The sequence below is a fragment of the Rhineura floridana genome, chromosome 4, assembly GCF_030035675.1.
Source record: "Rhineura floridana isolate rRhiFlo1 chromosome 4, rRhiFlo1.hap2, whole genome shotgun sequence".
NCBI classification, from domain to species: domain Eukaryota; kingdom Metazoa; phylum Chordata; class Lepidosauria; order Squamata; family Rhineuridae; genus Rhineura; species Rhineura floridana.
Window position 1 is genome coordinate 39,781,319 of NC_084483.1, and position 13,210 is coordinate 39,794,528.

The 13,210-nt window shown below is 42.4% G+C and overlaps 1 protein-coding gene across 1 annotated transcript in view; it reads left to right on the forward strand.

Annotated features, from left to right (window-relative positions):
* Nucleotides 1-13,210, forward strand: part of EIPR1 (EARP complex and GARP complex interacting protein 1) — an 87,756-nt gene that overhangs the window by 11,515 nt on the left and 63,031 nt on the right. Inside the window, exon 3 of the mRNA XM_061622862.1 lies at nt 9,011-9,143. Within this exon, the coding sequence (XP_061478846.1) occupies nt 9,011-9,143 (133 nt within the window). The remainder of the gene's footprint in view (nt 1-9,010; nt 9,144-13,210) is intronic.

The window sequence follows — 13,210 nt, forward strand, 5'->3', positions numbered from 1 at the left end:
ATTCTGTGAAGTAATCTTATTCCGTAATGCGTTTCTTTAATCTCCTCCCCCTTCGCTCCACATCATTGTCTAGCAGGGTAATGCTTTCGTGGGATATCATGGGATGAATGCTATTATACATAACAGGGGAGACGTTGGTATTGGGGTGCCCATCTTTGGTTCTATGTAGTTCTTCCCCTGCAGCTGATTAATAAATGTATTTTTTGTGTAGCAGCAGATAGTTGTGTACTGTCAAGTGTTTTTAAAATGTTCTGTATCATTTAAGCTTTTGTGGAACGGAAATATTGGCATGGTGAGGCAACCTGATTGTATTTGGGCATTAATTCTACTGCTGACTCAAAACACCATTAACTGGCTTCTACTTGCTTCCTCCCCCTGCCTTTCGCTTTATGTCTATGGGCATTGATAACTGAGGTGCAGGGCATTTTCTCTGAGTGCTAATGAGTTGATAGGGTTAATGGCCTTTAGCAGTGCTGGAAGCCATCAGCTCCTCAGATGGTCATTAATCCCTAAGAAGTGTCATGAGCCTCTATTGTTACTGCTTAATTTAGCATAGCTGGTCTCTACCTAGGTCAGGTAACCTTCTTAGAACACTTTATGACACCTGATTCTTTGAACACGTTATGGCAGATGGTGACTTGACATCCAAGTTGCACTGACTAACTAGGCTTGTGCTCTCGGACAGAGGAATATTGGAGGTGGAATCCCTTAAAGGAATTGCAAGTCATAAAGTATTCCATTCTATCCCCTGTGAGTGGGTTCATGTGGAGTTTTGGAGTGTGTTAGCAATATGCTGATGAGAGTGCAGTTTTGTCTCTCCGTTGCATTTGCAAATGTGGCAGTGGATGGCCTAGTTTGATGTCTGGCCTTGATAATAGACTGGATGAGAGCCAACAAACTGAAACTTAATCCAGATAACACTGAGGTGCTGTTAGTAGGTGGTTTCCTAGGTTGGTAGGGTGTGGCCTGCTCTGGATGGGGTTACACTCCCTCTGAAGGAGCATGTGCATAGCTTGTAGGTACTTCTGGATCCACTACTATCACTTGAGGCCCAGGTGGCTTCAGTGGCACAAAATGCCTTCCATCAGCTTCAGCTAGTGGCCCAGCTACATTTCTTTCTGGACAGGTGTAGTCTAACTTCTTTTGTCTTCACTCTGGTACCCTCTAGGTTAGATTACAGCAATGTGTTATACTTGGGGCTGCCTTTGAAGACAGTTTGCAGTTGGTGTAGAATTCAGCAGACAGATTGCTGACCTGGGCAAGATGGTTGTAGCACATAACACCAATTCTGGCATGGCTGCATTGGCTATTGATTAGTTTCTGGAGCAATTTCAAAGTGGTGATTTTGACCCATAAACCTTATATATGGTACCATCTTATCAGGAGATCTGTTCTACACAACATAGGAAGTGGACCTTTAGTGTTGTCATACTGACACTTTGGAATTCCCTTTCCTTAAATATTAGACAGGCGCCATCTCTGTTATCTTTTTGGCACCTGTTGAAGACCTTCCTCTTTCAACAAGCCTTTTAAATAGAGACCTTATCCCAGCATCTATGCTGGAATTGCTTTTAAAGTTGTTTTTAAGTTGTTTTGTTGTAATATGTTTTTCAGTCTTTTTTTTTTAAGATGTTTTAAAGTGCTTTTAGTGTTTCGTTTGCCACCCTGGGCTTCTTCTCGGAAGAAGGGAGGGATATAAATTTAATAAATATGGCTCCGGATCCCAGTACCTCAAGGACCACCTCTCCCCACATGAACACGACCTGGACCCTGCTCCGAGGGAGGTGCAGAGGGAGATGACATGAAAATGGGCCTCAGTGGTGGCTCCCCATTTGTGGAATGCTCTCCCCAGGGAGGCATGCCTGGTGCCATTACTATCTATTTTCAGGTACCAGGTAAAAAACATTTTTATTCACCCAGGCATTTGGGGCTTAATTCTCGGTATATTTTTAGTTAAATGGAGATGAGTTGGATTTTGCTTTTTATGAATCTTTATATCTGTATTTAATTTTTGTAAGTCACTTTGAGTTCATTTTTTGAAAAAAAGCAACAATAACTATAATTAATAACAATAATAATTAGAGATATGTGTGATTCTTTTCAGTTGCATTCAGCTCATTTGCATGATGCCATTATAAGCCAGTACATAACCTAATACAGGATTTGGTAGTGAAAATGGGGAGAAGGATGCTGGCAACGAGAACCCTGCTGCATCTTTTGCCTTAACGTTGTTCACTGATTACGTGTCGAAGAAATAAAACACTTGACAGGATACTTTTTTTAAAATGATGAATGAAGAATAAGAATTACATATAATCATATTTCCATCCTTGGGATACAAGAGTGGTTGCTTTTTTTTTTAAGGTTTAAAATTTCTGAGGAGAAGGATACTCTTTCAGGAAACGTCTTGCAGATGAATTTTGCCATTATCAATTTCTTTCCTCCTCACTCAGCTCAGATTGTGGTAGAGGAATCCCCACATGAAAATGGGCATTTTCCTACTTCTGTGGAAAACACGAAGGGGTTGGATCCAGAGGTGCTCTTCCATGAGTCGAAGGCCTAGTCCATGTGCTGAAGGCTATTTCTGGCTCAGCACAATATCCTTGGGTGAGAAAAGTGAGCTCCAGAGGCGTGCTTCTGTTTGCTCAAGGTGTTGTACAGTCTCTTGCAAGCCATCTCGCACAATGCCACGCAGCGTCTTCTAGTCTTGCACTGCAGTTCATGGAACAGTGTCACTACTAGCATTTCTCCCACTAGTGCATCTCTGGATCTAACCTAATATCTTTCCCCAAATTATATTTACTGTTGTTGTGCTTTTCCCATGCCTCCAAGCATGAAGTCCAGTGAAAATACATTGAGCAACAGTGTTTTGTAATAGGTGGAAGACAGTTGCTCTGTGAATTTAAGGGTCTAGGTTTCAGATGTGACCCCCTTTATGGCTCACAGGTAACTAGGTGCCAGGTTTAGTCATTCTAACTTGGTCTGAGTTGTGGTTATATTTTTTACTCAGTCACTTTTTGTTTAAGTGTAAATATGTGTAGTCCAGAGTGTAGATCTAATCATGACTGGATCATTTTTCCTCCTGCTGTCAAAAAAAGAGACCAGTTAAGACAATAACCATAAAAACATTTTGCTGATACATGAAATGTAGAAGAGAATGGTGCAGATTAAGGGAAATCTTACTATCTTCAGCAATCTGCATATACTATCTTTATTAAAATTTGCACTCCAAACTTTCTGTCCACACAGACGAAGATAGCGCACAACAAATCTATAGCATTTCCAACTAATTGAGCTCTAGTAGGAAAATTCTCATTTTTTATAGGATGGAGGGGTAAAATGATTGTCTAACATGTAGCAACTTTTATAGCATGTGAGGAAGCTCTTATACTTACTTGAACTGCTCATTTAAAGCAGTGTTTCTCAAACATTTTAAACTGAGAAACCTCTTTTTACATTTTACCTTCTGGCCTTCTCCAACACATCTCCCACATTTTAAGCAAATTCAGACAAATATATTGCCAGATCAGGAAATCAAAAGTAGGTAGAATAAAGAGGAGGGCAGATATATTCACAGCTGTGAAAAAGGCAAATTCCATGGTAGGGATCATTAGGAAAGGTATTGAAAATAAAACTACTGATATCATAATGCTATTGTAAAATCTATGGTGCAACTGCATTTGGAATACTGTGTATAGTTCTGGTTGCCTTGCCTCAAAAAGGATTCACTAATAGGCAAAAAACCTTGCGGTTTAAGAATGTATTGTCTATCAAACTCTAAAAAGCAGGGAAATTGGGCAGCTATGGTGAATGCACCAGGGGAGCAGACCCGACCTCCTCTCTGAGATATTGTATTGCCCTATGAATTTGTCAAAATGCAAACCCAATTTGGGTTGGTCTTTCACAGTCCAATCCACTTGCTGTGTAGCTTGGAAGAATGTGGTAACATGTGCCTCTGAGCATATGGTGAGTGGTGGCAACACCTGCAAATCAGCCCAAATAACAGAAACAAGACATGTGCTGTGCTGGTCTTGTTTTAGCAGGGAAGAAGGAACAATATTAAGACAGTTGATATATTTCAGATAGTCACTTTAAATATGTTTGATTTACTTTGCAATATTAGTGAAGTTTTCTATAGAAAATAATTTTCTTTTGTTTCTGTGAATGTGTGAGGTACAGCAACATTTTGCAACACTAAAAAAGCTTGAAAAATAATTGTAGAATAATGGCACTGACTGTTCTGCAGAATAGTCTCCAGTGGACATGAGGAGTGTCTCAGTTTGCACAAGATAAAACAGTGGGAGGTGAAATATATTCTAGCAAATTTCTAGGTGTGCTCTATGTTTTTAATTGGCCATGCCCACCTTTCCTTAAGCTACAATCCCCAGAAGAGGGGCTGACTGTTAAACCACTCTGGCCACTGAAGGTGTGCCAGGGGAATAGGAATCTCATAACAACTCTCAGCACCCTTCACAAACTACACTTCCCAGGATTCTTTGGGGGAAGCCAGACCTGTCTAAAGTTAAATAAATGTTTGGCGTGGGTGTGGCCACCTGATTAACCAAGCCAAACAGCTGTGAGTCTGGCTTTTAGAACACTGACAGTTAGTTCTTACTGAGCATGCCCAATGCTGTAATAGACTCCAATGTTAAATTTCTTAAATTAATTAAAAATCAGCAAGGCATTTTTTTAACTTTTAAACTGCAGAAGATGAAACTCAGAGTATGGGGCAAGGTCAGTAGTAGGATTATAGGTATTCTGGGAACATGGCTGATTTCTAATTAATTTTAACAAATTAGGACACTACTGACAGAAAAAAGTCCAACAGGGGTCTGGATTTTTTTGTCTTGTTTTACACATTCAACTCTTGATTCTCTCTGTTTTGTGTATCACCATGAAAACTTAGAGGGTTGTTAAGCAAGCATTTCTGAGTTCAGGGCTATACGTTTGTGTTTTGAAATGAGCTTATGGGAAGCATCAGAATGGCATCGATTTAACGTTGCGGAATGCAAAACAGTCATACGGGCTATAGTGTACAGCCACTCTGGTTGGCCCCTGTGAGAACAGGATGCTGGACTTCGATGGCCTGTGGCCTGATCCAGCAGACTCTTCTTATGTTCTTAAAACGGGTGTGGGGAATTTTTTATCAATCTGAGGGCTTCATGCCAGTGATGGACAGGTCCAGAAGCAAAAGTGAGCAGGCAACAAATGTGAAATGTTACCTTTGTACAGTATGCTAGTTTCTACTCACACCCACACACCTCTCTTTCTTCCAACCAGACAAGCAAGAGAAATGATCAGAGTTCCAGAACCTTTTCTAGCCAGGCAAGAGCCCTCCAGGTATGAAGCCAGGCCAGTGAGGGATATGGCCTGGGAAGAGTCCCAAGGGCCAGATAGAGAGGCTAGGGCCTGAGATTCACCACCCCTGGTCTAAAGCTACATAGCGAATTATCACAAGAGAGCTGCAGGTCTTGCTGAGCACCCTTCTTCCCAAACCAGTGTGGAATCATAGGGCATGTCTAAAGTGAAGTGCTGGAGGCATTCACCCCATCTGGTCCTTCAAACAGCCACATCTCCTCATTGAATCTCATCTCATTTCCTTTTCTCTGCAGGTTTCTTTTTCTTTTTTGGGAAAGCTTGCTGGACAAGGAGCCATGGTCTTTCTAGTCTGAGCTCAGGTATTTCTTTAAAGCAGGGGTAGAACATTATGGTGCCTTTCAGATGTTGTTGAACTCCATCTCCCATCAGCCCCAGACACCATGGCCAATTGTCAAGAATGATGGGAGTTGTTGTCCTATCACATCTCAAGGGCAGCACATTGGCTACCCCTAGCTTAAAGCACTGGAATTCAGGACAACTTTTTTAAAAACAACAACAACCACCTGTTTTTAATTTTGCATTTTTAAATTGCTGTAAACCACTCTAGGACCTTATGGTGAAGGGTGGGTAAGCAATCTAAATAATACTAATAATTGCAAAATGATAGCATACTCTGAGAGAATATACATATAGCAAAACAGGTGGGGAACCTATGTCCCCCTAGATGTCATTGGTCTCCAGCTTGCATCAGCCCCAGCCAGCATGGGCAGTGGTTGTAGTCGAGCAATGTTCAAAGGGGTACAGGTTCCCTACCCTTGCAGTAAAATAAAAGGTCAAGTAAAAGTCAAAAAAATGATTGCAGTTTATGCTTTGCCCCATGGTTCTAAAGCTATGCCTATAATGATCACTTGGAGAAAACATTTGGGATATTTGACTTGCCTCCCTCCCTACAGAGTATTGCTGATGTACTTGAGAGAGCTTTGTCTTCCTAGTTTTCCCTTTTAATGCTTTCCATGTCTCCACACCAAAAGAGTTCAGAAAACAATAATAATAATAAAAATCCTATGGAAACCATGACAAGCTATATTTAATGGCACTTGTCCTTAGGGCCTGATGTGGTTCTGAATCATCATACCATTGAGAAGGAAGCAGCTGTGTCTGACTTTGAGGACCTGAGATAGGGCAGAAGGCACTTCTAGTTTATGTGCTGAATGACCCTCTTTATATGGTTAGTAGGGGCATATAATACATGTTGGTGGAGCAAATTGAATTTTGATTTGTAGCTCACCTTTAGGGAATCAATTTCACTGCCAAGGAGACTACTTCATAATTTCAACACGAGGCTTCCTGTTTTTAGAGGCTGCTGTGAGAGCATATAGATGAAGCAGCCAGCCTGGCACAATCCACTCTGCACTGTTTTCAGCAAAGTTTGTTAAAATTGTGTTCTGTTCAGGCTAAACACCAAAAGGGCTTTTATGTATTGTAGGCCTCCAGCTCAGGCAGACATTGTGCAACAAGCTTGCGAAAACTTCTGTCTGAATGCTCTTCTGACTTCCAACTTGCTTCAGTCTCAGATTTCTTATTACATTACTACATTGGAGAGGGAAATGAGTTAAAGGGGTTTATCTCGGGACAGTTGATTGCGTAAATGAATCCCATGTGGCCTCTTTAGAAAAGCAAGTAATTGTTAAAGCATTTCAAATCTTGTGTGTTGACAGGTTATTTCCCTGACAAATATTTTTCTTTTTTTCCTGTTTTGTCCCTGGCTTGTACTGCCATAGTTTTTCACTTAAGGCAGAGGTGGCTAACCTGTGGCCCTCCAGCTGCTGTTGAAACTACAACTCTTATTATCCCTCACCATTAGTCATTCTGGCTGGGACTGATGGGATTTGGAGACCAATGACATCTGCAGGGCACCTGATTAACAGAGGAAGCTCTCTTACAGGGAGTCAGACTATTAGCCTATCTTGTTCAATGTTGTCTACTTACTGACCATCAGCTGTTCTCCGGGGTTTCAGACAGGGAGCTCTCCCAGCCCTACCTGGAGTTGCCAGGAATTGAACCCGGGACCCTCTGCATGCAAAGCAGATGCTCTACCACTGAGCTATGGCCCTTCAGAATAATAGAACAAACTAGCTTTTCAGTAATCTGAAGGGTGCAAAACCGTGATCCCTGCTATAGTGAAGAAATCAGACATGCTTAAGTACACATGGAAAATTAGATAATTCTGTAGAATATTGGGGAAAAGCTGTACTAGTACTCTGCCTTGTGCACTAGTGCATCAGCACTGTCAGGCCAATGTTCTTTCAACTTCTCTTGGGCTGAAGGAGTGACTTTGGGGAGGGGCCGTTGGTCAGTGGTAGAACCATGTTTTGCTCCCCCCACCCACCCGCCAGCTCAGAATTTGGACTCCAGTTAAGTCAGGGATGGAGAGCCCTGCAACCCTCTAGATGTTGTTGGACTACAACTCCCATTATCCCTGACTATTGACTATGCTGGCAGGGGCTGATAGGAGGTGGGATCCAACAAGTTTTGGAAGGCCACAAGTTAAGGGGTCTGAAGCAAGAAAGGTTGGGAAAGACTTTGGAGAGCTACAGCCAGTCATAGCAGACAACACTAGGCAAGATGGATGTTAGTCTGACTCATTTGGGTCGCCAACCTTTTTGGGACAATGGGCACATTTGGAATTTTGAGAAAGTGCCATGGGCACCAGTCACAAAATAGCTACTGTGCAGACGTGGCATAACCCAAAATGGTTACTACATCTAAAAGTGCGGAAAGAGAGACCAGACCTCAAAATGGTGTAGGCATGTTCCTCATCAGTCCCCCATCCCCACCCCATCAATGGGAAGAAAGGCACCTATATCAGCCGCTGCCACTCTTGCTCACAGAGAGAAGCTCACTGCACCTTTCCTCTGTTCAGAACAGAAAGGAAGGTGGGTATCTAGTCCTGGCATCCAATTAAATGTGGCATGTTTTTAAGGGGATATGTTTAAACTAGAAGAGGCTGAGCCAGTGTAAACAGGAACTGATCAGGAAGTCTCTTACACTGATTTTTTGATATGTTATATACTGAGACCTTTGATGGGTGCTATAGGAGGTACTAATGATCACATTGGCATCTGTGGGTACTGCATTGGTAACCCTGGACATCTTCCCAGTGGCAATCTTCAATAGTTAAAGGCTATATGAGGATTTTGCAGCACTGCTGTATGGCTCTGTTCCACCTGTCTTGCTTAGGATACTATTTGTTGCATTTGGTCAAGTCCTACCATAAGATCAAGTACTAAATGTAGTAGATACTGCCCTTTGCCATTTTATGGAGTCTTATCATAGCCTATGCTACTTGAATAGGAATATGCATGTTGTAATCAGTGGTGATTCAATAATAATAATAATAATAATAATATTTAATTTGTGTGTCTCCTATCTGGCAGAATGTTCCAGAGAAGTTCTCAGCCTGCAATTCATGTTTCTTCATATAGACTCTCATTTCTGGTCTCCTTTTGTATTGTTGAAGTTGGAAGCTACTGTTCATAGCACAACAAATCAGGGGTTTCTGGATCAGCATTCTTGCTTAAAGTTGTTTTAACGCTCTTGTCCATCCATTTTTATGAAATGAAACCCATAGTATGTTAAGACCCTTTGAAAAATATATGAAGTCTTAATGGTTCTTGTCTTGTATTTGTAGATTCACATCATAGATTTTGATGATGAAAATAACATTATAAACAAAAATGTTCTTCTGCATCAAGTTGGTGAAATTTGGCACATCAGTGCCAGTCCAGCAGACAGAGGTGTCCTTGCAACTTGCTACAATAAAAGTAAGTGTCATTTGAAGGCTTTTCTATCCTTTTTTCCTGTAAAAAACTGGTACTTGCTTATCTTGCAGTGTATATGTGATAGCAGAATGCTCTTATGCATATGAACTCTTCTAGTGGCATCTAGATCAAACCCCACTCTGCACATGAAGACCACTCATGCCAGGGCATGAGGAATGAAAGGGCCCCATTGGTTCTCCCTGTCACATGCTCTCCAAAGTGCTTACCTTTAGATTCTGGCCCTGTTATGTTTCACTCATATTTCACTGCTGATGTGGGGACTGTTGTAGTAATTTCAGCATTCTTAGTATCTGTGACTGCTATAGGCTGCATTTTTACATGTGCTGTAAACAGTGTGAAAACTTTATTCACTGGTTCCAGAGACACTTAATAAACTAGCTCACCAAGCCGGTGATTTCTCTCTCCTTTCTCTTCTTGCTGTGCTAGTTTTCTACCTACTATGAGTCTTATGTAGATGAGTGTTCAGAAATGCGATTCCCTGTAAGTACAATTACTCTACCTCCACAAACCCACCTCAAACCCACTGCATGTGTAGACTAACTGGACAGTGGAATCCTATGTATTCATTATGCTATTATTTATTTCAACAAGTTATATATCGCTTAGAGACTACTAGTCCTGATGCTAGTCCTACTCACAGTAGAACCATTGAAATGAATAAACATGAGTAACTTAGGTCCATTAATTTCAGTGGGTCTACTCTGAGTAGGACTAGCATTGCATACAACCCATAATCTCTAAGTGGAGTACAATAAGGTTACAAAAGATACACTAAAGATAAATATATCAAAATTAAACAAAAAATCTGGAAAAAACCCGTACTTAACATGCTGAAATAAAAAAGTCTTCACCAAGTGCTGGAAATTCAACAGGGAGGGGGCCTTTCTGATCTCAGCCAGAAGAGATTTCCACAGAATTGGATGCACAATACTGAATGTATAGCTTCTGGTGGATATGACCTATGTGTCGAAGCCATGGTGGACTGTCAGGACCCCTCCTGTGGGTCACCGCCTTGTCACAGTCCCACCTCAGGGTCCTGGTCTCTTAACGGTTCTCTCACCGGCTCTAGCAAAGATCTCTCAAGATCCCACTGCTAGGCAGCACCGCCAGACACTCCCTGTAAACAATATTGCCTTCGTCTCCTCCTGGCTTATTGCTACGTTGTGTCTGGGTGCACTTACAGGCCTTAACCCCCCTGTATCTTTGTGCCTCTAAAGATTACAGCCCTGGGTTGCTGTGGATACCTGATGATGTTACACTATATCTTCACCGCTGCCACCATTGATACTGTTTCCCAACCTTGGTATATGCCCTGCCACCCTTCTGGTCTGTGTAAAGCCAGCCAAGGATCAGGTGTTTTGGTAAACCAAGAACTATTTATTTATATACACAGGGAATAACAAAATTATAAGATGCGTTACTCTTTGTATTTCTTGGTCATCAATAACCTGCCTCACTACCTGCCTAATCCAATCCACCCAACAACCCTCTCCAAAACCAACCAACCCTCCAAAACCCTCAGAACGAACCAACCCCCTCTCAGCTGTCATCCTCTCATTTATACCTTCAGACACTCAAACGCTCAGCCAATCATCATACAACACTCATCAACATTCCAACCCATGTACTCCCCCCCTCACTCAGTCTACTTACCACATATACTCTAATAAACCTGCACTTACCATATTTACAGTATTGTATATATACAGGGACATCACATGGACCATTAACACTGACTCCGTAGAAGACTTTGGTGATTGGGCATGGATATAAGGGATCAGGTTGTCTTTAAGGCATCCTGGAGCCAAGTTGTTACGGGCCTTGTAAATTAATGCAAAAACCTTGACCCTGGCCCTAAGTTGATCAGGGAAGGGGCTTATCTGATCTCAGCCTGGAGAGTGTTCTGCAAAATTGGGCCCACAATGGTAATAAATGAGAACCATTGAATTCTTTGGGGCTTAATACCGAGGGGCAAAGCAATCCAAATGCCAGGAAGCCAGCAGAGGGGGGACTGGCGGCGGAAGAGGCAGCAGAAAGCTCTGCGGGATACTCCTCCTTCTTGGGAGCTGCTGGACTGGCTGAATGATGGCTCTGTCAGGAGCCGTGTGCACGAGCAATCTGGGAAGCACTGGCTCCGACAAACAGGCTTCTCGGGGAGTAAGTGCTTCCCTTAGGCCATAATGGGAAATAAGGAAAATTATTTTACTGCACTGGCCTTTTGGCCAGCAGAATTTGTTGGGGAATCAGACCTGGGGGAGGGCTCTGAATATGAGGAGGATCTCAGTAAGTGCTCTTGCAGCTCCTCCCCGCCATGCCCCCGGAACACCCTCCTTTCAGGACTTCCACCAGCTTCTGCTAACCCTCTGTTCATTGGGCGGGCAGGCTGGCTGGCCCCTGGTGGCACCAGCAGGCTCCTGGCGGTACCACAGCTCAGCTGTGGCAGAGGGCTGGTGCTAGTGGAGCCTGCTGGAGCCCAGCACAGCCAGGAGCCTGCCGGTGCAGGCTGGTTTCCGCAGCCTCTGTCTCACTCCAGCCCGGTAGAAAGGTGGGTTGGATTGCATCTTCAGTGTGAGTCAGATTTCAGCTTTAGCAAGAATTACTGCTTGGGCTACAGAGCGTTCTCCCCCTTTCCTCCGCCCATGTGCCCCCTAAATATGTTCTAGAGGTTCTCCCAACCCTCTGGAGTAGATTTGTGGAGAGCACTGGGGGAGGGAGTGGGAAGTCCAGTTGTGCAAGCAGAAATTCTTGCACTGATGGAGCACATTGGTTGAATACTGCCCACTCTCTTATCTGCTACTGTTACAAAAACTGTGGCTAGAAACAAAATCCTACTGGATAAAAACTCATCTGTGCAGTTTCTGAGGTGAGTCACAATTCTGTAAGACTGAGATATGTTATAAAGTAGAAGTTTCTGAATTCCCCCGATTCTGTCTTTCCATGAGAGAGATTTTAGCCCCTTAACACCATGGAAACTCCTTGCCTGCTGATTTACGGCAACTGCCATGCCTTTCTGCTTGGATCTCCATGTGTCTGAAGTCATACTGGTAATGGCAGCGAGAGTTCAGCAGAACAGAGAGAAAAAAAGCAAGCAGGCAGATGGGAGCAAAGGCAAGTACATGGGGAGTAAATGGGTTGGAATGTGAGTGTTTGAGTGTCTGAAGGTATAAATGAGAGGATGACAGCTGAGAGGGGGTTGGTTCGTTTTGAGGGTTTTGGAGGGTGGGTTGGTTTTGAAGAGGGTTGTTGGGTGGATTGGATTAGGCGGGTAGTGAGGCAGGTTTTTGATGACTAAGAAATACAGAGTAACGCATCTTATGAAACCACCTTTGCTTGGATAAAAGCAGTTGTAATGTTTCAGAATTCAGGTGAAATTTAATGTGTTTCTGTGGCATCATCTCTGGGGCCATGAGAAAATGTAGCAATGAAATGGATGCTGCACTTCAGTTGTAGTCTCTTAAGAGCCTCACTTTCATTTGTATAGTTGGGTTTCCAAGGTTATGTTTGCCGTAGACACATCTGTTCTTAAAATACCTCAAAGTTTACCAATTCAGCCCATTTCTTTCATATACGTGATCTCTATAAGCAAAGATGTCAGATTTGGACATCCACCATCTTTTATATCTGCAGTCAATTCCGTAAAGACCAGTAAGGCCCCAAACCCATGCTGATTTGAAGCGTTAGGTTCTAGTTGCCCACTTTTTGATGAATGGAGGAACATATTGCCTGTCTGAACACTTGACTTTTGGTGTCTGTCTCTGGTGTTTGGGATGAGGATCCAAGGAAGGCAAGTTAATTGCCAAGACAAGTTAGATAAAGTATTTAAAAAAAAAAAAAGCGAAAGTGTATTGGAAGATATATAGTTCTTTTTAAAGAGAAAAGCAGCTGAAATATTTAATAAACTTATTAAATGAAAAACCTGGACAGCAGTGATACAATCTCTTCTTCAAGTATATAATTGGAATACTAGTGAATAATTGCAGAGTAAGGAAGAAAAATGTACTGTCAAGTAGGTAATGTGGCTATAACCAGGCAGGGTTTCAGTTTATATA